The sequence below is a fragment of the Piliocolobus tephrosceles genome, chromosome 7 (assembly GCF_002776525.5).
Source record: "Piliocolobus tephrosceles isolate RC106 chromosome 7, ASM277652v3, whole genome shotgun sequence".
NCBI lineage: Eukaryota > Metazoa > Chordata > Mammalia > Primates > Cercopithecidae > Piliocolobus > Piliocolobus tephrosceles.
Genome location: NC_045440.1, coordinates 71,619,702 through 71,647,514, shown reverse-complemented (window position 1 = coordinate 71,647,514; position 27,813 = coordinate 71,619,702). Strand labels below are relative to the sequence as shown.

Below are 27,813 nucleotides of genomic sequence, written 5' to 3'. Positions count from 1 at the left end.
ATTTACATACATAAAATATGCCCATTTTAAGTGAACAGTTTGGTGAGTTTTAACAAACATGAATACCTACGTGACCATTCCAGTCAAGATATGGAACACTTCCTCCATTCCAAAAACAGTCCCTTCATGCTGCTTTGCAGTGATTTCCCCCATCCCCAGCCTCCAACAACCACTCAAATAGGATATGTGTTATCATTTATATTCACACATAAGTTTGAAAACAGATACAAAGTTATAGTATGACATTCATTTTGTAATTTTGATATAATTGTGATTTTTTAAATTGTCTACTAAAGGTCTCATAAGCAGAAATGTAACGCCTCCGTTTCTTTACTGAAAGATAAAATTATACAGCTTATAAACAAAATAAACAAAAAAAACTCAGTATCTCAATCTTGTTATATGATGTCAATTCCCAGAAAAGCATATCATTGTTTTCCTTTGGCCTCTAAGATACAAAATAATAGAGTTTGGGGTTGGAAGGGGAAGTGGTATTTGTTGTTGTTTCTTTTCTTTTTATTTTAGTGTTTGTCTCCCTTATCCTCAAACTAGCAGATTCCTGTACTTTGTCCATTTTTCTTTGAAGTATCTCTTTCTGCCTTCATATTTCCAGTGCTACCATCTTAACCCTAATATTCATTACCTTCCAGCTGGGAAATTGCAGTCATTCCCCTCCTGGGCTCTCTGATCTCCTTTTGGTCTCCTTACCCACAGCCGCCATATTTATCATGAGTTAACACTATTTCATTATCTTACTAAAGAATGTGTAGTGATTACACATGGTAAAGTTTATATTCTTCTATTTTGTAAAAGGTAATTTAAGACCCTTTCTGATCTGAGCTCATCTTACCTATCCAACTTTATCTCCACTCTTCCCAGCCAGTATTTTGCAGTAGAAAAAGTGATAGCATTATGTTGTCAGACATATGTCATGTTCATTCTCATTTTAATACTTTTGTTTGGTTGGTTGGTTGGTTGGTTTTTTTTTTTTTTTTTTTTTGAGACAGAGTCTCACACTGCTGCTCTGCCTGGAATGCAATGGCGCGATCTTGGCTCACTGCAACCTCCACCTCCCCGGCTCACTCGATTCCCCTGCCTCAGCCTCCCTAGTATCTGGGACTACAGGCACACACTACCACACCTGGCTAATTTTTTTGTATGTTTAGTAGAGATGGGGTTTCACTGCATTGGCCAGACTGGTCTCGAACTCCTGACCTCATGATCTGCCCGCCTTGGCCTCCCAAAGTCCTGGGATTACAGGTGTGAGCCACCATGCCTGGACTTAATGCCTTTTCTAATGCAGTTCCCCTTACCTACAACTCCTTCTCTGTACCTTTACCCATCCTGCTCCTCCTGTAAGTCACACCTCAAGTTCTATCATATTTATAAATCCTTTCCTAACTCTCCTTTCTCTGAACTCCTGCTGCCTTTATTAGCCGAATTGTCCATTTAATATTCATTCAATGGGACCAAATATAGTTCTTTGTTTCATGTTTGTAAGTTTTAGTTTCCCAATCAGGGCAACTTTTAAGAACTTTGATATCACAGTGATTGTATTCAGTGTACCTAGTATACTGGTTAGTTAATTGGCACTCAATTGTTAATTGGTTAATTAATTTATTTTCTTTGTGTCAGTGAGCGGTGGTATAGATTAAGCTTATTTTAAAGGTTTAATATCTTAGCCACTGGTTTGGGGCTTCATTTCAGTACTCATAGCAAGGACCTCATGCTATCATCCTTTTGTTATTAATTACTGTATGACACCTTTGCTACATGTTAGGCATCTGGATAGAGAAAAGTTTCCAGGTTCTGTATTACTGCCTCTTCAACACTTGTCGGGATGCCAAAGCTAGCTGAGATTATGAAGAACTACTTTTAAATGTTTTTTTTTTTTTTTTTTTTTTTTGAGACAGAGTCTAGTTCTGTCGCCCAGGCTGGAGTGCAGTGGCCGGATCTCAGCTCACTGCAAGCTCCGCCTCCCGGGTTTACACCATTCTCCTGCCTCAGCCTCCCGAGTAGCTGGGACTACAGGCGCCCGCCACCTCGCCCAGCTAGTTTTTTTTTGTATTTTTTAGTAGAGACGGGGTTTCACCGTGTTAGCCAGGATGGTCTCGATCTCCTGACCTCGTGATCTGCCCATCTCGGCCTCCCAAAGTGCTGGGATTACAGGCTTGAGCCACCGCACCCGGCCTTTAAATGTTTTATATAAACTAGGAGTGACTTGAAAAATATAGAGGCTTTCATGTAAACCTAGAGGGGCATGAAAGAATGAAGAGCTGTTTGGTTGAAGTTACATCCCAGAGATAACCTGCTATAATTCATCCCATTTTCTGTTGTCTCTAAATGTTAATATTTTATGCAGTCATTCACAAGTGTTAGCTCTATGAAAGTTGATCTCTTAAAAGGCTTAATTATAATTGAAAGTGTGAATCAATATATTTTATATGTTTTATGACTAGACACTACCTATTGCATTAAAAAACTCCCACGGAATCCTCAGAGAGAAGAAATTATAGGAAATGGAGAGCAACAATATGTTTATCTGAAAGATGGAGATGTGATTAAGACTGAGGGAGCCACTCTAAGGTAAGTAAATGTCCCTTAACCAGGGAAGGTGAAGGGTCTGTGTATATGTGTCGTAAAAAAGGATGGAAGGATCCCAGCACTTTGGGAGGCTGAGATGGGAAGATTGTTTGAGCCCAGGAGTTCAAGACCAGCCTAGGCAATATAGTGAGACCTTGTCTCTACCCAAAAAAAATTTAATTAGCTGAGCATGGTGGCATATGCCTGTAATCCTCGCCATTCAGGAGGCTGAGATGGGATGATCGCTTGAACCCAGGAGGTGGAGGCTGCAGTGAGTCAAGATTGTACCACTATACTCCAGCCTGTGCAACCGAGTGAAACCCTGTCTCAAAAAAAAAAAAAAAAACGGACAGAAGATTTATGCATATGTGCTGGTATGTGTATAAGAGTACATTAGGAAAGATACAAAAGAAACCCAATAACATTGCTTACTCTGGGAGGAGAAAATGAGTTGCTTGAGAAATGAGAAAAAAAGACTTCACTCTTTATTAAATTGTTTATTTGAATCATATGATTACCATTTTTTTGAAAAATGGAATTTACACTTTAAAAAATTAGCGTTGTCTCCTAAGGAGGCTTAGGGATCTACCTATCAATTCAATTCAGGGCTTTCCCATATTCTCACTTCCAAACGATGACTCATACGTAAATTAAATAAGTTTTAGGCCTGATCAGTCATACCTCATGACCTATCTGAGGGCTTCAAAATGGTATTTCAAACTCAGTTATTTTAAAACTGAACTCCTGTCTCCCCCACAATCTGTACCTGTTTTCTGATCTCAGAACATCACTTTTCTCAGTATGTAAGACTTTACTCATTCTTCTAAGACAGAGGCTTCAGGATTACCTTGCACTGCTCTTGACATTTACCATGCCCCTCGCCTTGCCCACTACACTGATCAGGTTAGTTTTTACATCAAAAATATTTGTCAGCTGACACAAACAAATGGAAACATATCCCAAGCTCATGTTTGTGTAGGATCAATATTGTGAAAATCATACTGCCAAAAGCGATCTACAAATGCAACACAATCCCCATCAAAATACTACCATCATTCTTCACAGAATTAGAAAAAACAATTCTAAAATTCACATGGAACCAAAAAAGAGCCCGCATAGCCAAAGCAAGACTAAGCAAAAAGAACAAATCTGGAGGCATCACACTACCTGATTTCAAACTATACTGTAAGGCCATAGTCACCAAAACAGCATGGTACCAATATAAAATAGTCACATACACCAATGGAACAGAATGGAAAACCCAAAAATAAACCTAAATACTTACAGCCAACTGATCTTTGACAAAGCAAACAAAACCATAAAGTGGGGAAAGGACGCCGTTTTCAATAAATGGTGCTGGCATAATTGGCTAGCCACATATAGGAGAATGAAACTGGATCCTCATCTCTCAGCTTATACAAAAATCAATGCAAGATGGATTAAGGACTTAAATCTAAGATCTGAAACTATAAAAATTCTAGAAGATAACATTGGAAAAACCCTTCTAGACACTGGCTTAGGCAAGATTTTATGACCAAGAACCCAAAAGCAAATGTATTAAAAACAAAGATAAATAGTTGGGACTTAATTAAACTGAAGAGCTTTTGCATGGCAAAAGGAACAAACAGCAGAGTAAACACACAACCCACAGAGTGGGAGAAAATCTTCATAATCTATACATCTGACAAAGGACTAATATCTAGAATCTACAACGAACACAAATCAGTAAGAAAAAACAAGGCCATCAAAAAGTAGGCTAAGGACATGAATAGACAGTTCTCAAAAGAAGATATACAAATGGCCAACAAACATGAAAAAACGCTCAACATCACTAGTGATCAGAGACATACAAATCAAAACCACAATGCAATACCACCTTACTCCTGCAAGAATGGCCATAATCAAAAAATCAAAAAACAGTAAATGTTGGTGTGGATACGGTGAACAGGGAATACTTTGTACACTGCTGGTGGGAATGTAAACTAGTGCAACCACTATGGAAAACAGTGTGGAGATTTCCTTAAAGAACTAAAAGTGGAACTACCATTTGATCTAGCAATCCCGCTACTGGGTATCTACCCAGAGGAAAAGAAGTCATTATACAAAAAAGATACTTGCATACACATGTTCATAGCAGCACAGTTTGCAATTGTAAAATCATGGAACCAAGTCAAATGCCCATCCATCAACGAGTAGATAAAGAAACTGGTATATTTATATGATGGAATACTACTCAGCCATAGAAAGGAATGACAGGCCAAGCATGGTGGCTCATGCCTGTAATCCCAGCACTTTGGGAAGCCAAGGCAGGTAGATCACCTGAGGTCAGGAGTCTGAGAGCAGCCTGCCCAACGTGATGAAACCCCATCTCTACTAAAAAAAATACAAAAATTAGCCAGGCCTGGTGTTGCATGGCTGTAATCCCAGCTACTTGGGAGGCTGAGGTAGGAGAATCGCTTGAATCCGGGAGGCAGAGGTTGCAGTGAGCCGAAATTGTGTCATTGCACTTCAGCCTGGGCAACAAGAGCGAAACTCCCTCTCAAAAAAAAAAAAAAAAAAGGAATTAATTAACAGCATTTGTAGTGACCTGGATGAGATTGGAGACTATTCTTCTAAGTGAAGTAACTCAGGAATGGAAAACCAAACATTATTTGTCCTCACTGATAGGTGGGAGCTAAGCTATGAGGACACAAAGGCATAAGAATGATACAATGGACTTTGGGGCCTTGTGGGGAAGGGTGGGAGGGAGGTGAGGGATAAAAGACTACAAACAGGGTACAGTGTATGTTGCTCAGGTGATGAGTGCACTAAAATCTCACAAATCACCACTAAAGGACTTATGTAACCAGATACCACCTATACCCCAATAACTTATGGAAAAAATATATTTGTCAGCTGAGCACAGTGGCATATACCTGTAGTCCCAGCCACACAGGGGCTTAGGCAGGAAGATCACTTGAGTCCAGGAATTCTCGGCTGTAGTGCAGTATGCCAATCACATGTCCATGTTAAGTTCAGCGTCAATATGGTGACTTCTCAGACCTTAGGAGCTGGGGACCACCAGGTTGCCTAGGAAGAGGTGAACTGGCCCAGATAGGAAACAGCAGGTCAGAACTCCCATGCTGATCAGTACTGGGATCGAGTCTGTAAATAGCCACTGCACTTCAGCCTGGACAACAAAGTAGAAACCCATCTCTAAAAAAAAAATAGGTAAATACACACACAAATACACACACGCACACACATATTTGTCAGTGCTATCCCTTCTTCACATCCACTACCAGTACTCCTCCTTTATCTTACTGTCTCCAGCTCTCCCCTTTAGCCTACCATCCTACATTGTGCTACTTGAAATTTTTAGTGACTCTCGCCACATACAAGATAATGTTTGTTTTGTTTACCATACCGCAATCTGACCCCAGGCCACTTTTCTGGTCTTAGTTCCCACTCCCCTCACAAAAACACTTAGCCAATATACAAATACTCCTGGGCATATTATGCCTGTTTATGCCTTTGTTTATATCACCTCTTTCCACTACTTGTCTCCCTGGTAAATTCTTATCTATTCTTCAGAGCCCAGTTCACATGTTACTTATATCAAAAACGCTTTCTGGGCAAAATTAACTGCTCTTATCCCGCTTTTGTATAAATGTTATTCTATAATAGCATTTACTAAGTTGTATTATGGTTTTGTGGAGGAGGGTAAGTGTCTCCTTAAAAAGGAATCAGCTCCTTAAGTTCACAATATTAGTTAATGTCAGTTGCGATAGCAAAACAACTCAGAAATGTTTAACGGCTCAAATAGGAAACAAATTTATTTCTTGGTCCCATAAAGTCCCAAAAAGGTTCCCAGTTAGCCAGTGGCCCTCTGCAAGTAATGATTTATGCTCCTTCCATCTTGTGATTCTACCCTCCTCAAGACTTTTTTTTCAAGGTTGCCACGCGCAGCTTAATCCAGCAGGTAGAAAAGCATGGAAGGGGTATTGCATGGGAGGTTTTCATGGACCAAGTCTTCTGTTGCATTGCCTGTTAATTCAGTCATAAGCCACCCCTAACTGTAGGGAGTCTGGGAAATGTACTTTAACTGTATGCCCAGCAAAATAGAGGAAATGGGTTTAGTAACTAGATAGCCATTCTCTGATACAGGCAGATACCAGGTTCATCCTCACATCCTCGCCTCTAGCACACAGAAGGCACTGAATATTTATCTTACATATAGTTAGTATCTTTAAAGAGGCAAATAGATGAAGAGATGACTAAGAGAAAATGAAGTAGTAGATGTCCATGTCCTCTTTTAAACTGGTGCCCTCTTTTTTCTACTTGCTGTGGTTTTCAAAATGTAGTTTAGAAACCTGCTAGTTTCTGGGCAGTTTCCTTACAATGCTGTTATTGAAAATATAGCCAGATGTGTTGGCTCACACCTGTAATCCCAGTACTTTGGGAGGCCAAGGCAGGTGGTTCGAGACTAGCCTGGGTAACATGGCAAAACCCCTTCTCTACCAAAAATACAAAAAAAAATAGCCAGGCATGGTGTTGTGTGCCTGTGGTCCCAGCTACTTGGGAGGCTGAGGTGAGAGGATTGTTTGAGCCTGTGAGGGCAGAGGTTGCAGTGAACTGAGATAGTGCCACTACACTGCAGCCTGGTGACAGAGTGAGACTCTGTCTCCAAAAAAAAAAAGAAAATATAATAGCAGGTTATATAATTTGCCCATGACATCAAAGGAAAACAAACGTTATATTACTACTTCTCAAAAAGTATTCTTGACAGTACTGAAATTTCCTCCAAAGCACTCCAGCCCTAGGCCAAGTTAATGAAAGGGGTAGAGATGGTTTATTGACTCTTCTGTCTCAAAGATTTGGAAATCACAGTACTGGTTTATCACAGTTATCATAGAATCATGGGTATTCATTAGAGCTATACCTAATTTTCCAGATTAAACATATGCCGCTGTTGCATGTTAACTGCCATCCAGGTGGAACAGGACTTTTTTTTTTAAACTTCTTATCAAAGTATAATATATAAACAGGAAAGATCACATAGCATAAATGTACAAAGTAATGCATTTTCACAAATTCAACAAGGCCCGTAAGCAGCATTCAGATGAAGAAACAGAACAGTATCAGTGTCCCAGAAATCTCCCTTATGCTTTCTTCCCCTTCAGTTGAGTACTGTCTTGGATTCCTGGAGTGAATTGATGCCAAAGATTTCAAATATTATATGAATTCTATTTAATTTCTGTTTTACTGTACTCTCGTGGGAATCTATGTAAAGATTTAAGGGGAAAACCGACAAAAAGAATCAAAAACAGACATATTTTAAAGATGACTAGTTGTAAATAATCTTTTCTCAAAATATAAATTCTCATTATGCTAAAGCCTGGATAAAACATTTAATTTCCTGATGACCGTGGTTTTCAGTTTTCACTTTTATGAAGTCAGAAAAGCCCAATTGTTTTCAATATTAACATGTAATATTTTAAGCAAAACCTCTGTTAAGCTAGCTAGTGAAAAGACATTTGACAGAGTTCAACTCTATATAAATAACAGCACTTAAGAGTTTTGTTCAGCAAAAGTTGCATAAGTAGAAGGTTAAAATCTGTCTCAGTCCTCATGTATTCATTGGCCAGTTGATCTTGCCTACTTGCCAACTTTGAAAAAAATAAAATAAAATGTAGTAGGGACAGAGATAATATCCACCAAGACCCTTGCAGTAAAAAGTAGAAAACTAAAAAGGTTTTCCAGTAAGAATTTGATTCTGGATGTAAACTAGCAAGCTAAGTTAAATTTCTTGAAGAAAAGTCAGTCTGACAGTTTTTGATCACTGTCCTGAATTCTCTAAGAGAGTCATCCTTACAAAGTCCACTCTATCACAGAAGTAACAAAACTAGATAAATTTTCTACCTGCTAAATAGGAAAGCCACAGCTGCAGTTCCTGTGATCTTTAGCAAAGCACCTCTGATGTCATTTCCTTTTCTCCTCCTGCCTGTGTGAAGTGAATTTTAACAGGTTTATGCAAATTACAGCAGCCACCCAGGTGACTGGAGAATTGAGATTACTGATTCCCCAATTTAAGAAACCCTGCTGCTTGTTTTCTGTTTATATCACTGAAAACAATTAAGTTCTGGTGTGTTAGGGGGTCAGGGAGGGCTGATAATGAAGGAGGCATTGCAAGCAAGACAGTTTTCAGATGAAGAGTGGTTTTCCAAGTGAGTTTTTGTAGATTAAAAAGAGAAAGATTGGGGTTCTGTTTGTTAATGCATTATATGTGTTCATAAGATTGTTCACAAAATATGACACATCCCCACACACAGACACATATTTATATAGTTGACTGGAAATACACCCCTTGGAATTATTTTCATATAACATTGAATACTTCTATTAACAGCCTCCAGCAGGTTTAACCAGACAAAAGAGATGATTTCTAACAGCTCTTTAATACCTTGCCATTGGATCAACTGTAATATAGTAATTGTTTGCAATATATGAAATATACACTTGGAAACTATAAAAACATAATAGTTCTTAATGTCAGACATTGGCCTTTCAAAAATAATTGCTCCCATTAGTACCTAATAATATCTTATACGTTATATCTATTATATTATTAGATTTTTTTAAAGACTTTACAGTTTCAGTATTTAATATTAAGGATTTGGTTGATTTTTATATGTATGGCAAAGGAGAAACTTCCCTGAGTTATAGTCATTTCAGTTCTCTTAAATACTTTTATTTAAGAGTTGAATTTTATCAAATGTCTTTTCACTGTCTAGGGAGATGAACTTATTAGTTTCCTCCATATCTTTACTATGATTTTCAGGCATCTTATAATATTGGCGCATTCTTGCATTTTTTTTTTTTTTTTTTTTTTTTTCAGACAGAGTCTCGCTCTGTCGCCCAGTCTAGAGTGCAGTGGCCGGATCTCAGCTCACTGCAAGCTCCGCCTCCTGGGTTCATGCCATTCTCCTGCCTCAGCCTCCCGATAGCTGGGACTACAGGCGCCCACCACCTCGCCCGGCTAGTTTTTTTTTTTGTATTTTTTAGTAGAGACGGGGTTTCACCAGGTTAGCCAGGATGGTCTCGATCTCCTGACCTCGTGATCCACCCGTCTCGGCCTCCCAAAGTGCTGGGATTACGGGCTTGAGCCATCGCACCCGGCTCTTGCATTTTTTAATAAACCTTATTTGGTCATGATCTTTCAATGTGCTTTTGGATTCTCTTTGTTAATATTTTGGTTATTATTTTTAGAATATTAATAAAATTGGGTAGTATTTTTCCTTTTGTACCTTTGTCAGTTTGGGGCTTTATCTGTTTCTTTTTTATTTTTTTTGAGATGGAGTCTCACTCTGTCACCCAGGCTGGAGTGCAGTGGTGCGATGTTGGCTCACTGCAACCTCCACCTCCTGGGTTCAAGCAATTCTCCTACCTCAGCCTCCTGAGTAGCTGGGATTACAGGTATCTGCCACCACGCCCAGCTAATTTTTGTATTTTTAGTAGAGGCGGGGTTTCGCCATGTTGGCCAGGTTGATCTCAAACTCCTGACCTCAGGCCTCAGCCTCCCAAAGTGCTGGGATTACAGGTGTGAGCTACCGCACCTGGCCTTTTTCTATGCTTCAGGAGAGTTTAAGTACATAGTAGTGAAATTATCTGACCTTTAAATGTTTGGTAGAATTATCCTGTGAAAATACTGAACCTTTAGCTCTAATGACAGTCACACATCTTTTTACTAGAGCTTCACTGTTGCTTATTAATTAATAATGTGGTCCTGTGAGTTAAGCTTAACACAAATAGCTTCATATTTATTTCTGTATACTACTTTTTATAGATTATTTTTTAATATAAGGTTGGCCTAAACGAGTTTTGTATTCTAAATTAAACTATAATCAGATAGTTTTGTAAAAAGACAGGTTTACATGATGGCTCACACCTATAATCCCAGAGGATCCCTTGATGCCAGGAGTTCAAGGCTGAGCCATGATCACTCCACTGCACTCCAGACTAGGTGACAGGGTGAGACCTCATCTCTTAAAAATAATGATACAATTTTTTAAAAAACATGTTTCAAAAGGTTTACTTATTAGTGTGGCTTCTAGAATCTAAAATCCAAACTTGAAAACATTTACATATCATGACTAGGCTCATCAAGGTCCCAAGGAAGAGAGACACATAATTACCTTTTTTGTTGTATAGGAACATACAGACAAATGACATAAATGATTAGCTAAGAGGTGAAAGTGGTTGCGTCTAGGGAGAAAGAAATTATACAGTGGAGCAGTAACAGTTACAAATCTTAGAGGACTATTTGATTCTTTGCTACATCTTATTTTTCAATTTGAGATATTTATTAACTTTCCACTATGAAAAAATTAGAATTGGGTTTTCCTCTTCTCCCACTTTTGAGTACCATTCCTGTCCTCTAACCTGTCATAATGCTGGTTAGATCAGCATTTGGTGTTGATGTTGTTATGACTGTAGACACTTTACAGCTGAGCCGTGTAGTAAACTATGCTTACTTTTCCTGCTTTCCTGCAATTAGTCATTGTTTTTGCTTTGTTATTTTGGATAGTTTTCTGTGTATTTATCACTAATTTAACTCTGAGTATATAAATCTTCCCTTAGGGTGTTTAAATGTATCATGGATTCTCTCAATTTCATCTTCTGAAAGAACCTTCCCTTTAAGCCTCCCAGCTAATAACTTGCTCCTGTCTCAGCTTGTTTTCCTCCAGGCCTGGTGCTGGTGTCATTTCAGAATTCCCTGCACTCTCACCCGGGGCTTCTGGAACTTTGCCTCTCTCCAGTGTCCCATAACTTTCTTAAAACCCCCTCTGTTTTAGAGAAACCCACCTCCAATAGCTTCCTGAGAAATGGTGAATTTTTGAGACCTTAGATGTCTAAAAGTAGCCTTTTTTCATCTAACTTGATTTAAGGTATTTATGAGTATAGATTCTAAGTTGAAAGTCTTTTTCCTTCTCAGTATTGTCTGCAAGGTTTCATTTCCTTCTGGTTTCAATATTGCAATAGAGAAAGCTAAAGCCCTTCTGTTGCTAACTTTTTTGGTCCCTGGCTTTTGCTTTTTTCCTTCTTGTCCACTGTATCCTGAAATTTCACAGTGATTCCTTCATCTTAAAATACTCAGCATGCAAAGGTGCCATATTTTGGCGGTGGTGTGTTCTGAGTCCCATCATCAGAAAAAACTCAGAGGAGTTGACTAGTTTTAGTCAAAGCGGAGTATTTGTCAATCCGTGATAGGCCTTTTCAGTCTGGAAACATGTCCTTCAGTTCCAAAACTTTTCTTGAGGTGCATATTTTCTGTCATCTCTTTTGTGCTGTTTCATTTATTAAAATTCCTATTATTTTGTTAGAACTCCTGTACTACTCTAACTTTATTTTTTTTCTCTCTCATTTTTCATCTTTTTGCCTTTTTACTACACTTTCTGGGAGATTTTTATTAACTTTATCACCTAATCTTACTACATGTTTTTATTTCTGTTCTCAGATTTGTAATTTTCAGGAACCCTTTTTGTTTCCGAAATGTTCCTTTTATACTACCCTATTCTTGTTTCATAGTTGCAATTTCTTCTCTTTTTGCTGAGGATATTATATTCTATGGGGTTTGATTCTTTTGGAAACTTTCTTCATAACTGCCTTTGTTTACTTGTTCGTTTTTATTCACTGTCTTCAACATGACTTCCCTTGGATGACTAGTAATCCTGATTATCTTCTGATGTTTACTAATTGTGTTCTAATGGAAACTACAGAGCTATTTGGGAGCTCTGAGAATGTGAGGGGGAGTCTTCTGTAGGCTTTAAGCCTCACTGTAGGATAATCTGGATGAGCTCTTCAGTTGGGGACCTTCCATCATTGGTATCATAGAGTCTTTCTTCCTGAGCTGGTAAAATAACTTAGAAAAAGACTCTTCTAATCTTCATGTAGGGTAAAGGCCTGGCTGCCAGAATTATAGAAGCTGAGTGTGGAAAGAAGGCATAGGAATCTACATATATTCTTGTAATCTTCCTTTTTTTTTTTTTAGTATATTGTCTCTTCCTCTATCTGTGCCTTGTTTTACCCTCTTCAAAGATTAAACCTCCAGCGTTTCCCTTAGTGAGATTGGGGCACTTCTCAATTCAAAGTGGGAAGAGACTCTGAGGATCTGAATGTTTGTTAAAAAGACTTTCAATAGACTTCTTATTTCAGTCACCTTCCTTCCACTTCACCCTTCACTTCCAGATTTCCCAAATCCTTACACTTTGAGGAATTCTGCAGTGCAAATCTGATTGGTTCTCAGCTTTCCCCGCTGCTTATTTAGGCTTCTGTTTTCTCCTGTCTGATAAGTCACTTATCACTCATCTATATGTCGTCACATTTACCCTGTTCCCACAAAATATTCCGTTATTGTGAAGATTTATTAAGTATATTCCAAGCATGGCTGGGTACAGTGGCTCACGCCTGTAATCCCAGCACTTTGGGAGGCCAAGGTGGGCAGATCACTTGAGGTCAGGTGTTTGAGACCACTCTGGCCAACATGGTGAAACCCCATCTATACTAAAAATACAAAAATTAGCCAGGCGTGGTGGTGAGCACCTGTAGTCCCAGCTACTTGGGAGGCTGAGGCAGAAGAATTGCTTGAACCTGAGAGGCAGAGGTTGCAGTGAGCCAAGATTGCACCACTGCACTCCAGTCTGGGTGACAGAGCGAGACCCTGTCTCAAAAAAATAAAAACAAAAAATTATATATACAGATAGAGAATTAGATATCTATTCCAAGCACATAATAACTCAATACTGACTAGAATAGACAGGTAATTATCCTCTTAAACTAAATAAAATATAATTTAAACCATATTCCTTTAGACATTTTTTGCTGTTTGCTGTGATTTATTTATGTAAAATGTAAAATAGAGAGGTTATAATGCCTAACCCAAAGTAGTGTAAGGATTAAATGTGTAATATGTGTAAATCCCTGAAGACAGTGCCTGGCACATGGAAAGCAATCTATTGCTAAAATTAGCTACTACTAAGTGCCAAGTACTGGGTATATAAAAATAAGATGAGAGTCCTGCCCTTCTGGAACTCATAATCTTGTGAGGTAGAATAGTAAACAAAACAATCTGAAGCCTATAGAATAATATATAATTCAAAGTAGAATAATAATGTAGAGGCAAGGGAGACCAGTACAGAGAATTAAGTCTGTATATTGCTGAGAAGTCAGGGGGTGCTTTGCAGAACAGATTATTTGAACTCAGCTTTTTATCTGGTTTCTTGTTGGCATAGTTACAAAACAATATAAATGTAAATAAGAAATTTTGAAATAAAATACCTGTCATACTTTAAAAGTATTATAATCAGTTTTGTCAACAAAAACTGAAAATTGGAGGAAAGGAAAAAGGAAACAAAAGCACGCTAAATTTCTTATGTAGGGTAAAATCTATAAAAAAAAAAGCTCTGTTCTTAAAATTTTTAATTAGCAAAAAAATAGATTAAAGAGTCTTTTTCTGACCACCTGCTGCCTGTTAAGAAAGTTTCTTTTAAGCTTTTAGATAATCACTACTAAAATAAATTTTTTACCATTTATTAAGCATGCAACTTTGTGCCACCTGCTGTGCTAAGCGCTTAAATACTTGTCTTTGAAAAGTATATACTGATGCCAGCCTAGGCAACATAGAGAGACCTTGTCTTTACAAAAAATAAAAATAAATTAGCCAAGCGTGGTGGCACATACCTGTGCTCCCAACTACTCGGGAGGCTGAAGTGGGAGAATTGCTTGAGCCCAGGAGGTCAGGGCTGCAGTGAGCCAGGATCACGCCACCATACTTCAGCCTGGGTGAGAACAGCTTGGAAAACATAGCAGGACCTTGACCTATCTCAAAAATAAACATATATATGTGTGTGTGTGTGTGTGTGTGTGTGTGTATGTGTGTGTGTATAAAATGATGTAAACATATAATGATGTAGGAAAATACAATATAGTAAGTTAAGAATTCAAAAAGCAGGTATTAAAACAATATCACAGTTTTGTTTTTAAAATATAAATATGCATAGAAAATAAATATATATTCTATAATAATAAAAGCACTCCCTCTGAGGAATAGAAATGGTTGTTGATGTTCATTTCTTTTAAATACTTTCCTTTTCTATTTTCCAAATTTGTTATAATCAGTGCTTATTACTTATAAAATAAGAAAAAAGGTAGGAGGCCAGACGAGGTGGCTCATGCCTATAATTCCAGCATTTTGGGAGGCCGAGGTGGCAGGATTGCTTGAGTCTAAGAGTTCAAGACCAGCCTGTCAATTTTGTGAGATCCTGTCTCTACAAAAAATAAAAATAAATTAGCCAGGCTTGGTGGCCCGCACCAGTGGTTCCAGCTACTCAGGAGGCTAAGGTGGGAGGATCACTTGAGCCTGGAAGATTGAGCCTGCAGTGACCTGTGATTGTGCCTCTGAACTGCAGCCTAGGTAAGAGAGTGAAACCCTGTCTCAAAAAAAAAAGAAGAAAAAAAAGGGTGGGAAAAGTATTAAATTTTACTTCAGAGTGAGAATCTTCGTTTAGTTGAAGGAGAGCATTTTCTAATGATAATTTTCAGTGGGTACAAGAAAAAAAAAAGAAACTTTTTAACTCATCTGTTTATTTGTGTCTAAAGATAAGGATAGAGAATAATTTACTTCTCAAAATTTCTTCTAAGCCTGAGTTCATAATTGTTATTATTCCTTATTTCTTCTTTCAATCAGAGTTCTATATACACCTGGCCACACTGATGATCATATGGCTCTACTCTTAGAGGAGGAAAATGCTATCTTTTCTGGTGACTGCATCCTAGGGGAAGGAACAACAATATTTGAAGACCTCTATGATTATATGAACTCTTTAAAAGAGTTATTGAAAATTAAAGCTGATATTATATATCCAGGTGGGTAATTTTTTAATTTTTTTGTATTTTTAAATAGAGACAAGGTCTTGCTGTGTTTTCCAGGTTGTTCTCAAACTCCTGACCTCAAGCAGTCTTCCCACCTCAACCTCCCAAAGTGCTGGGTTTACAGGCATGCCAAAGTGGGTAGTTTTTCAAACCTAGCAAACCATTTGTGTCAGATGATGAGGAAGGTTCATTTTGGCTTCTCTCTTTATGTATTTGGCCTTGAAGAGATAACATATAAGGCCAGGCTCAGTGGCTCACACCTGTAATCCCAGCACTTGGAAGGCCAAGGCGGGCAGATCATGAGGTCAGGAGTTCAAGACCAGCCTGGCCAACATGGTGAAACCCCGTCTCTACTGAAAATACAAAACTTAGCTGAGCGTGGTGGCACACGCCTGTAATCCCAGCTACTTGGGAGGCTGAGACAGGAGAATCGCTTGAACCTGGGAGATAGAAGTTGCAGTCAGCCGAGATCACACTGCTATGTGCCCTGGCGACAGAAGCAAGACTCTGTCTCGGGGGGAAAAAAAAAAAACATATAAACTACTTCTTTAAAATATACCTCTCTTTGGGAGGCCTAGGTGGGCAGATCACCTGAGGTCAGGAGTTCAAGACCAGCCTGGCCAACATGGTGAAACACTGTCTCTACTAATAATAAAAAAATTACCCGGGCATGGTGCCAGGCACCTATAATCTCAGCTACTCGGGAGGCTGAGGCAGGAGAATTGCTTGAACCTGGGAGGTGGAGGTTACAATGAGCCAAGATCCGCCACTGCACTCCAGCCTGAGCAACAGAGTGAGACTCTGTCTCAAGAAAAAAGAAAAGGAAAAAAATACACCCCTAAGTCCTGTCTAGCTGTGCAGTTAAAGAGAAGGCCGAGAGCCATATTAATAACTTTTGATAAAGATATGAGGGTTATTTTTCAACATACAGTTATTAATAGAACTGTTCAAAGAAATAAGCTTACATTGAAATGGGAAAATACTTTCATTCCATAAGCCACCATCATTTTTGTTAACTTGATTTGTATTTGGACCACATTTTAGCTGTGTAACTTTGGGTAATGTTTGACCTCTGAGCTTTAGTTTTTTTAATTTACAATATTGAAATACCAGTAGCTTCTATATCAACTATAAAATGGTAATCCTTATTTCCATTCTCCAGAAAAAGAAACATATTAATATCTCAGATCTCACTGGACTATTCTACAATATCAATCTCTCCTTCATCTTAAGAGCTAAGAAATGGCCAGGCGCAGTGGTTCACACCTGTAATCCCAGCACTTTGGGAGGCCAAGGCAGGCAGATCACCTGAGGTCAGGAGTTCAAGACCAGCCTAGCCAACATGGTGAAACCCCATCCCTACTAAAAATACAAAAATTAGCCAAGCATCGTGGCGGGCACCTGTAATCCCAGTTTCTCAAGAGGCTGAGGCAGGAAAAGCACTTGAACATGGGAGGCGGAGGTTGCAGTGAGCAGAGATCACGCAACAGAGTGAGACTCCTTCTCAAAAAAAAAAAAAAAAAAAAAAGCTAAGAAAGCTAAGAAAGGACCCAACAAAAAGGCCCAAAAGGAAAAAGGGACTAGGTCACTTAATTTTCTAAGTTCTTCTAACTTGCTCCTAACCCATTGAAAGATCCATCCATCCAGTATCTTCAACACATTTATACTCTGTGATGAGTTCCTACTGCTGGGGAAATAAAAAACATACAGTAGAGCTGGGCATTTAGATTAATATGATGACGTTAAAGGATTGCAGGCTGATAGCTTTGGGGGTTTTGTTTGTTTTGCTTTGTTTTTGCTAAAGACAGCTATTTTTAAAGAGAAGAGGGCAGACATTCAGTGAATTCACATTCAGGCTAAGCTAATGAGAGGCTGCCTAGTAAAGATTCTAGAGTACTTTAATGAATCCAGTGAACTGGCTTACTAGCACAGCAGTTGTTTATATGTAAATTATGCTCTGTAGCCATAGCTACCATAATATTAAAGCCTTCTAGCCATCAGGTTTTGTGCAAGGGCCTTTACAGTTGTCATCCTCACCAAAACCCTGTAAAGTGGGTAGTGGTTTCCTCACCACACAACAGAAGAAACAGCTTAGAGAGATTCAGATACTTCCTCATTTATTAGCCACACAGCAAATAAATGATAGGTCTGTGTCTAACCAGATCCCGTAACAGGTTAGCCTGTTTCTGAATATTTTGTTATCAGATATTTGAGAACATTGTTCTTCCAGACTTGTATAATATATAATATTAATGTGTACTGTCTTAAAGGGGAGGTAAATTATAGTGTAACTTAATCTGGGTTGTCAAAATTTCTGACATACATAAGCTTATACATAGGATTCTTAAAGTTCTACTGTGGGTCTTGTGAATTTTTAATAGAGCTTGGTCATGTACATGAAACTGCTTTTTATATTCTCCTTTTGCAGTATTTTATAAGCTTAGCCTAATGGTCAAGAGCACAGAGTGGTTAAGAGATCCCGTCAGAATCCTAACTCCACCCCTTCTTAGCTATGTAACTGTGGACAGATTATTTACCCTCCATATGCCTCAGTTTCTGCCATAAGAAAGGTATAATAATTGTACCTACTTCATGGGATTCTTGTAAGAATAATGTATGTTAATCATTTAGGGCAGTGCCTAGCACATAGTGAGCACTCCATAAACATTACCTATTGTTATTATTGTAGTTGCTGTTTTTATTGCTATGTTTTATTGTTAAATTTGTATTCCTATTTTTAATGTACACAATATTTTCTATAGATTCTATTTGCTATAATTTTCTAATTAGGGGGCATTGTACATAATTTTTAAATCTCTTTACCTATATAGCTTTCCAAATAGTTCATATTTGACATTTAGTATGCTTTTTCAATATATCATATGAATTATTTTTAAATAGAGTGAGTTAGCTTCTGTTGTACTTAGTATTTTTTTATCTGGCTGAAGTAACTCTTATAATTATTTTAATTCAGGACATGGCCCAGTAATTCATAATGCTGAAGCTAAAATTCAACAATACATTTCTCACAGAAATATTCGAGAGCAGCAAATTCTTACATTATTTCGTGAGAACTTTGAGAAATCATTTACAGTAATGGAACTTGTAAAAATTATTTACAAGGTAATTTTCAGTTTTCTTATTTGTATGTAGCCACAGATTTATTAGAATTATCTATTTAGTAGACTATAGAAATGGTAAACTTATCATATCCCAGATCAGAAGTTATGCCACTTTTCTAGATGTGAGACCAGCAGCCTAAACTTTCTACAGCGCTAAAATTAAACAAAAACTGGCCTTAGAGAACAAAGATAGCCATTTTGAGCCATCATTGAACTTTATATACTTAACTATGTAGGAGAAACTGCCTAACTATGTAGGAGAAACTACCAAGAGCCTGATGATTACATTTTGTAATAATTTTTGCATTATTCTAGCCATCTTGATTATCTCGTGTCCTAGCCTGCACCAAGAAAGGAGGGGTGACCTGCTAGACACAAATATTGGGATGGTAACAGTGAGAAGTAGTAGCAAAGCAGTGAGAAGTAGTAGCAATGCCAAACAATGGAGAAAAAGGAAAAAAAAATCAAAGAACATGAGTAAAGTAGTATGTAGGGAAAGAGCCTTACACCTCAGTGGCCTCTGAGAATATCACTGTATTGACAGCACTATGTGGCATTCAGTATAATTCAGTTTTTCAGCACTGAATGTTTATTAGATGTCTGCTGTCTAGGTAGCATAGCTTAGAGGTTAAAAATGTAAGCTTTTGTGGCCAGGCATGGTGGCTTACCCCTGTAATCCCAGCGTTTTGGGAGGCTAAGTGGAAGGGTTGCTTCAGCCCAGGAGTTCGTGACAAGCTTGGGCAACATAGTGAGACCTCAACTACAAAAAATTTTTTAAATGAGCCGGGCATGGTGGCACATGCCTGTGATCCCAGCTGCTCGGGTGGCTGAGATGGGAGGATCACATGAGCCTGGGAAGTAAAGGCTGCAGTGAGCCGATGTCGTACCATTGCACACCAACCTTGGTGACAGTGCAAGACTGTATCTCAAAACCTTTTTTTTTTTGAGACAGAGTTTCTCTCTTGTTGCCCAGGCTGGAGTGCGATGGTGCCATCTCAGCTCACCACAACCTCCGCCTCCCCGGTTGAAGCAATTCTCCTGCCTCAGCCTCCCGAATAGCTGGGATTACAGGCATGTGCCACCACACCTGGCTAATTTTATATTTTTAGTAGAGACAGGGTTTCTCAGTGTTGGTCAGGCTGGTCTTGAACTCCTGACGTCAGGTGATCCGCCTGCCTCGGCCTCCTAAAGTGCTGGGATTACAGGTATGGGTCACTGCACCCAGCCCAAAAACTTTTTTAAAAAAATTAAATTTAAATTAAACTATACAAAGATATTACCCTGTAACCTAATAAATAAATTATAGGGCCAACTGTCTGTAGCATCATGAAAACGTTCTAAGAATAATTTTTACATTTATTCATTCATAAAATATTAATGTGTTTCTGCTATGTATTATTATGCTAAACACTGAATATTCAGTAATGAACAAAACAGATACTGCTGCTGGGCCGGGCATGGTGGCTCACGCCTGTGATCCCAGCACTTTAGGAGGCCAAGGCGGGTGGGTCACCCGAGGTCAGGAGTTCGAGACAAGCCTGGCCAATGTGGTGAAACCCTATCTCTACTAAAAATACAAAAATTAGCCAGGCATGCTGGCACACGCCTGTAATCCTAGCTACTCGGGAGGCTAAGGCACGAGAATAGTTTGAACCTGGGAGGCGGAGGTTGCAGTGAGCTGAGATCGTGCCATTGTACTCTAGCCTGGGCAACAAGAGTGAAACTCTGTCTCAAAAAAAAAGAACAGATACTGCTACTGTCTTTATGGCGCTTACAACCTATTCTATCTATAGGAGTATAGATAGAATATAAAACAAGATGTATACAAAGTGAAATTGTGAAAAATGTTATAAGTTAAAAATGTGTTTAAGATAAATTTCTGTTACATTTTGCTTTTCTTCAAAGCTTTCAAAAAAATTAACTGTTCTTTTTTTTAAAGAAAGGAATTTTTTTCACCTTCATTTTTCTTTTAGAATACTCCTGAGAATTTACATGAAATGGCTAAACGTAATCTCTTGCTTCATTTGAAAAAACTAGAAAAAGAAGGAAAAATATGTGAGTATGCTTCCAAATTTTCTTCTATTACCAGCATTTAAAATATTTTTACAGATGCCTTAGTTTCCTTCGAGGAAAAATCATACCCATCAGAGTTCTCCCATGAATATCACTTTAAATTGGAGAGAGACAGGCGCTAGGAAGGTCAGTAGCACAGGGCCAGTTGACCACAAGTTGGAACCAAAGGCTCCCATGGGAATTAGAATCTCAGTTGGAATTCCAATCCTTACCCACCAGAATAGCAATCAAAGACATGTAGTAGGAAGATAACTTCTATTCTCCCAGACCCGAAAACCACAAAGAATTTTACATGTGGTAGATTTGGGAACAGCCAAAGGTTTTAAACAGTGGTAAAGGTAGTAAACTCAGAGATGTTAAAGCAGTAATTATGTAATTATTTTCTAGTGTTAGTTTGTCAAACTAATGATTTATAGAAATGTAATCCTTAAAAGCCAGAATTCTAAGCTTGAATTTGATGTGGAAGCCTTAGCAATGTTTTTACATGTACCAAAAATACCCAACTTTATATTGAGCAACAAAATTATTTTAAGAATGAGTGCTTTTTTCTAGCCACAAGGTAACTTAAAATCCAGTGCATTTACTTATCTATTGTTAAATTTTTACTCTCTGATTTTCTTTCTACAGTTAGCAGCACGGATCCTGACAAGAAATGGAAAGCTCATCTTTAGTTTCAGATTAAAGAAAGCTTTGTTTTATTTTGCTTTGAGAGAATGGTATGTTTTCTTAACTATAGGTTATTTTATAGAGAGTATAAAAGTATAAAACATTGAAAATAACCCTAGATATGCTTTAAAATAATGTTATATTTATGCTAAAATATATGAATTACACTATACAACCGTATGATAGGTTATTTCTCTAACCTTGGTCTTATAATGTTTTACTAAAAATTCAGAATCTAATAGTTTATCAGTTTTCAATAGATTCAATAAAATGGTTACTTTAAAAATAATAAAATTTATCCAATTTAAACTTGATGTTATTTTTGGTGGTCAGTTATCTATTATTAGTGATCAGTAATACTGTTTTCTATAGCTACTTTATTTAACAGCACAGATTTCTATGCACCCTTACTCTTTCCTCAACCCTTGTCTCTATCTACATAATTGCTTTGTCTTGATGTTTCTATCAACTATATCATGACTATCTATTGGTCCCACAACTCTGTATCATGTGTATTTTCTTATTTTGGTATACCACAAATGATTCATGCAAATGAATTTTTGGTGATTGAAAAATATTAAATTCCTAATTTAAAGTATTATATGATGAGTAATTATTTCTGTAATCCATTAATGCAACCAACATACTTTCCAAGTTTAAATTTTAGTATGTAAATAGTCATCAGCTTATACATGAATTATATATCAAAAGTTTACATTTAAATTAAAGGATTATAACATAGGGTATTTTTTATATTTTTATATAAGTAGTGTTCTTATATAGTGGTTAGGTTCACAAGGCAGTCCACCAGTGCTTGCTTATACAGTTCTCAAACTACAATACTAAATAAGCCCAGAATTCTGAGTGCATTTTGTTTACTCTTCTCTAAAGAGTGAGACTTTAAAAAGTTTTTTATTTGTTTGTTTTTGAGACAGTCTCTCTCTGTCACCTAGGCTGGAGTGCAATTGTGCAATCTCAGCTCACTGCAGTCTCTACCTCCCAGGCTCAAGCAATCCTCCCACCTCAGCCTCCTGAATAGCTGGGACTACAGGCACACAGCACCACACCTGGCTAATGTTTTTATTTTTTATACAGACAGAATCTCACTATGTTGCCTAGGCTAGTCTTGAACTCCTGGCTCAAGCATTCCTCCTGCCTCAACCTTCCAGAGTGCTGGGATGATAGGCATGAGCTACCATACCATACCCAGCCAGACTTAACATTTTTTTAATTTTCTTTGGCAGCTTCATCTCTTTCTGCCTCTTTTCCCAAGGTCCCTAGAATTTTCATACCATTCTAATACACTTATTCTCATGCTTTGAAGACCTAGACCCGTATTCCTAGAACTGGTTCTTATTACAAAATAACTATAAACTCAAAAACAAAATCATCCTAATTGAAAAATAGGCAAAGAACTTGAATAGACATTTCTCCACAAAAGATACACAAGTGGCCCATAACACATGAAAAGATATTCATCATCACTCATCATTAGATAAATGTTAAAACCCCGAGATACCACTTCAGGCCCATTAGGATAGCTATTATTAAAAATTAAAAATAAATAAATAAATAAATAACAAGTGTTGGCAAGAATGTGGAGGAATCCTTGTGCATTGCTGATAGGAACATAAAATCGCGTAGCCACTATGGAAAACAGTATGGTACTTCCTTAAAAAAACCTTTAGAATTACCATATGGTCAGCAATTTCTCTTCTGAGTATATACCCAAAAAATAAAAAGCAGGGACTTGAACAGACATTTGTACATCCATGTTCACAGCAACTTTATTCACAATAGCCAAAAGGTGGAAGCAACCTAAATGTCTGTTGAAGGACAACTGGATAAATAAAATATGCTATATACGTATAGCGGAATATATTTCTTCTTACAAAGGAGGGAAATTCTGACGTGCTACAACATGGATGAACCTTGAAGACGTTATGCTAAGTGACAGTAGCCTGTCACAAAAGGATAAATACTATACAATAGTACTTATAGGAGGTGCCTAGAGTGATCAAATTCATACAGACAGAAAGAAGAATGGTGGATACCAGGGACTAGGAGGAAGGGGAAATGGGAAGTTAGTGTTTCATGTAAGAAGTTTTGCAGTTTGGGTAGATGAAAAGAGTTCTGGAGATAGGTGGTAGTGGTGATTGCAAAACACTGTCAGTGTACTTAATATCACTGAATGATACTGTGTTAGCGTTCTCCAGAGGAGCAGAACCGATAATACAAATGTATATCTAAAAGGGAGTTTATTAGGGAGAATTGGCTTACACGGTTACAAGACAAAATCCCACAATAGGCTATCTGCAAGCTGGGGAAAAAGAGAAGCTGGTAGCATGGCTCAATCCAAGTCCAAAAGCCTCAAAACCAGGGAAGCCAACAGTGCAGCCAAGGCTGAGGTCAAAGGATTTATTCTTTTTTTTTTTTTTTTTGCGCGACAGAATCTCACTGTGTTGCCTAGGCTAGAGTGCAGTGGTGCAATTTTGACTCACTGCAACCTCTGCCTCCTAGATTCAAGCGATTCTCCTGCCTCAGCCTCCCGAATAACTAGGATTATAGCCCCAGCTAATTTTTGTATTTTTAGTAGAAACAGGGTTTTACCATGTTGGCCAGGCTGGTCTCAAACTCCAGGATTCGTTTTTGATATGCTTCTCTTCCTCCTCTTATAACCAAATCTTCACCAAGTACTTAATGCCTATTCCACCTCCAGAATGTATCACTACCTCTTACACCACCAATACTCCTTAGTCCAGGCCATCATCCTCTCTTGCCTGAACTAGTGCAATTAATTCTGGACTTCCTACTTCTATTCTTGGAAGAAGTTGGGGAACAGGGATGAGAAGGGCATTCTGAGCTGAGGAAATCTTACATAAAAGCCATGGAATCATTGTCTTTTTTTAGTACTGTGGCCCACTTCAGATACTGCAGACTGTAATTAGATATATTGGAAGAGGGGTGATAATGGAAGGCTAGTACATTTATTGTTTATTGAAAGAGTCTAGCAACTGAGAGCTTTAACCAAAACAATGGCATTCATTAAATGTCTGCTTTGTCCTGGGTACTGGGCCAGGCCCGGGGATACAAAGGTAAACAAAAGAAGCTCATATTTTATTTATGAAGACATACAATTACCATGTGCTAGAGAGTAAAGGAAGAGGAGCTTACCTGGCTGAGTTATAGAAAGCTGCTTAGAGGACCTTGAGCTCAGTCTTAAAAGATGGGTACATGGTAGGCAAAGTTAGGGGTTTCTATATGGGAGATGGGAGAATTGTTCCAATTGGAGGAAATCATGTATGCACATAGATATGGCAGAGCATCATTTGGTTGGGGAACTAATTTATACAACTAGAATTTATGTTATTGTGTGTTGAGGCCATAGGGATAACAAGAATCTCAGGGGAACACAGAAATCACACAGGAAGCAACGTATTGTTATCCAGCCGTGTTTCAAACAGGTTGGGGTATGTATACTTTAGGAATTGGAAAGCAGTTCAGGTTCTGGGGCAGTTCTAGTATTGTTTTGTTGTATCCTCACAGCAAGAGTTGGTCCTCTTCTATTATGGTGATTTCATTCCTCTATTCATTTCCAGTACTTCAGACAATCACTTTACCTTCCGTTCACAGCACCCGGAAGTTTTTGCTTACTCATGTTCTGTTTATTCAAGAGTTTCCAAAGCCTGCTTGTTGTCACCTCTGCCTTCTCTCTGCTTATCTTCAGCCTCTGTTTGGCAACTGAGTAGCCCTCTTCATGTCTCAGGTACTGATCTCCTCATAGAAAACGATCTGATTGGTGTATTTGTTCTCTGTTTGAGAGAATTTTCTTGCCACACTTTCTTATATGTTACTGACCAGCCTTTATGCTGACTGCTCTGGACCAATCATCAGGGACCACAAGTTTTATCAGAAGGGGACAGGGACCCCATTGAACAGAGGCAGTGGGGAGCGTAAGCATTCTGAGATTTGATGTTTTCAGTATCATGGGGGAAGGAAAAAAACAGAAGGGGTATCAAGGATACTAGAATGGGGGATAAGATATAGGATAAATATTAAAGAAGAGGAATAGCACTTAGAAACCTATTAGTTATTGAGAGATGGGGGATCAGGTAGACAGAGAGAAGTCTAGAAGAGCTATAGATTTCTGACTTGGGCAGCTGGGTAGATGTTGGTAACCAGATTGAGAGAACAGAAGAAATGGGACAGGTAGAGTACAGAAGAGAAGAAAGATGCGTTTTACTACAGATACAAGTTTGAAGTACCAGGAAACATCCAAAGGGAGATACCTAGTAGGCACTCAGATGTATGGAACTGGACCTAAGCAGATAAGATATATTTTGTTACAGGTAACAGAAACTTATTTCAACAAGCTTAAGCAAAGGGGGAAGTTGGTTGGCACATGTAACCAACCTGAGAAGAATAAGGGTAGAGCAAAGCTAAGCCTGTGAACAAGAACAGATGTTTACATTCCCATCAATACAACCCCAAACCTCTCACCTCTATTTATCTTTGCAGGTAAGAGACCCTACATTCAACTGGGTTCTTCACATGATGAAGGACATGGACATGGTTATGGGACCTCTGGGCTCACAGTACTTTTTTTTTTTTTTTTTTTTTTTTGGGCGGGGGAGATGAGATCTTGCTATATCACCCAGGCTGGAGTGCAGTGGCACAAACATGGCTCCTGCAACCTCCACCTCCCAGGCTTAAGTGATCCTCCCATCTTAACTGTCCCAGTAGCTGGGACCACAGGTGCAGGCTACCATGCCTGGCTAATATTTATTTATGTATTTGTTTTTTGTAGAGATAAAGTCTTGCCATGTTGCCCAGGCTGGTCTTGAACTGAGCTCAAGCAGTCCTCCTGCTTCAGTCTCCCAAAGTGCTGGGATTACAGTCATGAGCCCCCATACCTGGCCTCTAGGCTCGTATTCTCACCACTCTATAACCAGCAGAAAAAGCTGATTTGTCTAGCTTCGACATGAAAAATCCTAGGGGAAGAATTCAGTGATTTATACTGGTTCATTACCCATCCCTTAGACCAGTCCCTGTGGTCAAGGAAACATTAGGTTCTGTATTTAGCCTAGCTACCCCTGTGGCTGGAGTGAGTGAAATCTGTTTCCAGAAGAAGACTGTCACAGGAAGATTCTGGACCAATATAGTTACCTTACTGAATAACTTTGCCTTCTTTCCAATTTGTGTAAAATATATAATAAATAAATCCAATTTTTCTGCAGCAACTCAAAGAATGACTGGGTCATCTCTGTGCAACCTTAATCATTTCTGTGTATTTCTCTTGAGACTTTGAGTATTTTGAAGTCATCTCTCCAGACTGTCACTTCAAGAAAAAGTTGCTGAAGTGGCTGGTAGCAGGGAAGGTAGAATCCTGGAGAACATGTGAGAAGATTCAAGGGCAGATAGTCTTATTTCTGCTAGTGCTGTTTATCAGTGCCCCCTCCGAAGTCTGTGCTTATAATAATGCAACACACATCAAAATGAGATCTGCCACCAATTTCCAGGGAATGGTGGAGGAGGAAGACTCTCATTATTATCAGTCTTTCCCTCCTATTCTATTTTTTGGGGTGCTTGGGAAGATACTTTTGCTTTAATTTTTATTTTAAAAAATAGAGACTGGGCACAGTGGCTCACACCTGTAATCCCAGCACTTTGGGAGGCACAGGGGGGCATCATGAGGTCAGGAGATCAAGACCATCCTGGCTAACACCATAAAACCCCATCTCTTCTTAAAAAATACAAAAAATTAGCCGGGCGTGGTGGCAGGCGCCTGTAGTCCCAGCTACTCGGGAGGCTGAGGCAGGAGAATGGCATGAACCCAGGAGGCAGAGCTTGCAGTTAGCCAAGATCACACCACTGCACTCCAGCCTGGGCGACAGAGCGAGATGCCATCTCAAAAAAAAAAAAAAAAAAAAATAGAACTCCTAGACTCAAGCAATCCACCGGCGTCAGCCCCCCAAAGTGCTAGCATTATAGGCACAAGCCACTACACCCAGCCAATACTTGTGTTTTGTTAGGGGATATATGTTCAGTATTTGAAATATTGGGGGATCCGTTCCAAGATGACTGAATAGGAACAGCTCTGGTCTGCAGCTCCCAGCGTGATTGATGTAGAGGACAGGTGATTTCCGCATTTCCAACTGAGGTACCTGGTTCATCTCATTGGGACTGGTTGGACAGTGGGTGAAACCCACGGAGGGCAAGCTGAAGCAGGGTGGGGCATCGCCTCACATGGGAAGCACAAGGGGTCAGGGGATTTCCCTTTCCTAGCCAAAGGAAGCTATGACAGACTGTACCTGGAAAAATGGGACACTCCCACCCAAATACTGCAATTTTCCCAAGGACTTAGCAACTGCCAGACAAGGAGATTCTCTCTCGTGCCTGGCTCGGTGGGTTTCATGCCCACGGAACCTTGCTCACTGCTGGCGCAGCAGTCTGAGATCAA

The 27,813-nt window shown here is 38.7% G+C and overlaps 1 protein-coding gene across 2 annotated transcripts in view; it reads left to right on the top strand.

Annotated features, from left to right (window-relative positions):
• LACTB2 (lactamase beta 2) overlaps positions 1-25,972 on the top strand; it is a 35,246-nt gene extending 9,274 nt beyond the window's left edge. The window contains exons 3-8 of one of the 2 annotated variants that reach the window (XM_023184037.2): positions 2,460-2,586; positions 15,308-15,486; positions 18,467-18,615; positions 20,588-20,669; positions 21,315-21,403; positions 25,872-25,972. In XM_023184037.2, coding sequence (XP_023039805.2) covers positions 2,460-2,586; positions 15,308-15,486; positions 18,467-18,615; positions 20,588-20,669; positions 21,315-21,358 — 581 coding nt within the window. In that variant the 3' untranslated portion in view covers positions 21,359-21,403; positions 25,872-25,972. Of the gene's footprint in view, positions 1-2,459; positions 2,587-15,307; positions 15,487-18,466; positions 18,616-20,587; positions 20,670-21,314; positions 21,952-25,871 lie in introns of those variants that run through there. The other variant, XM_023184036.2, reaches the window with a different exon arrangement.
• The last annotated feature ends 1,841 nt before the right edge of the window (positions 25,973-27,813 follow it).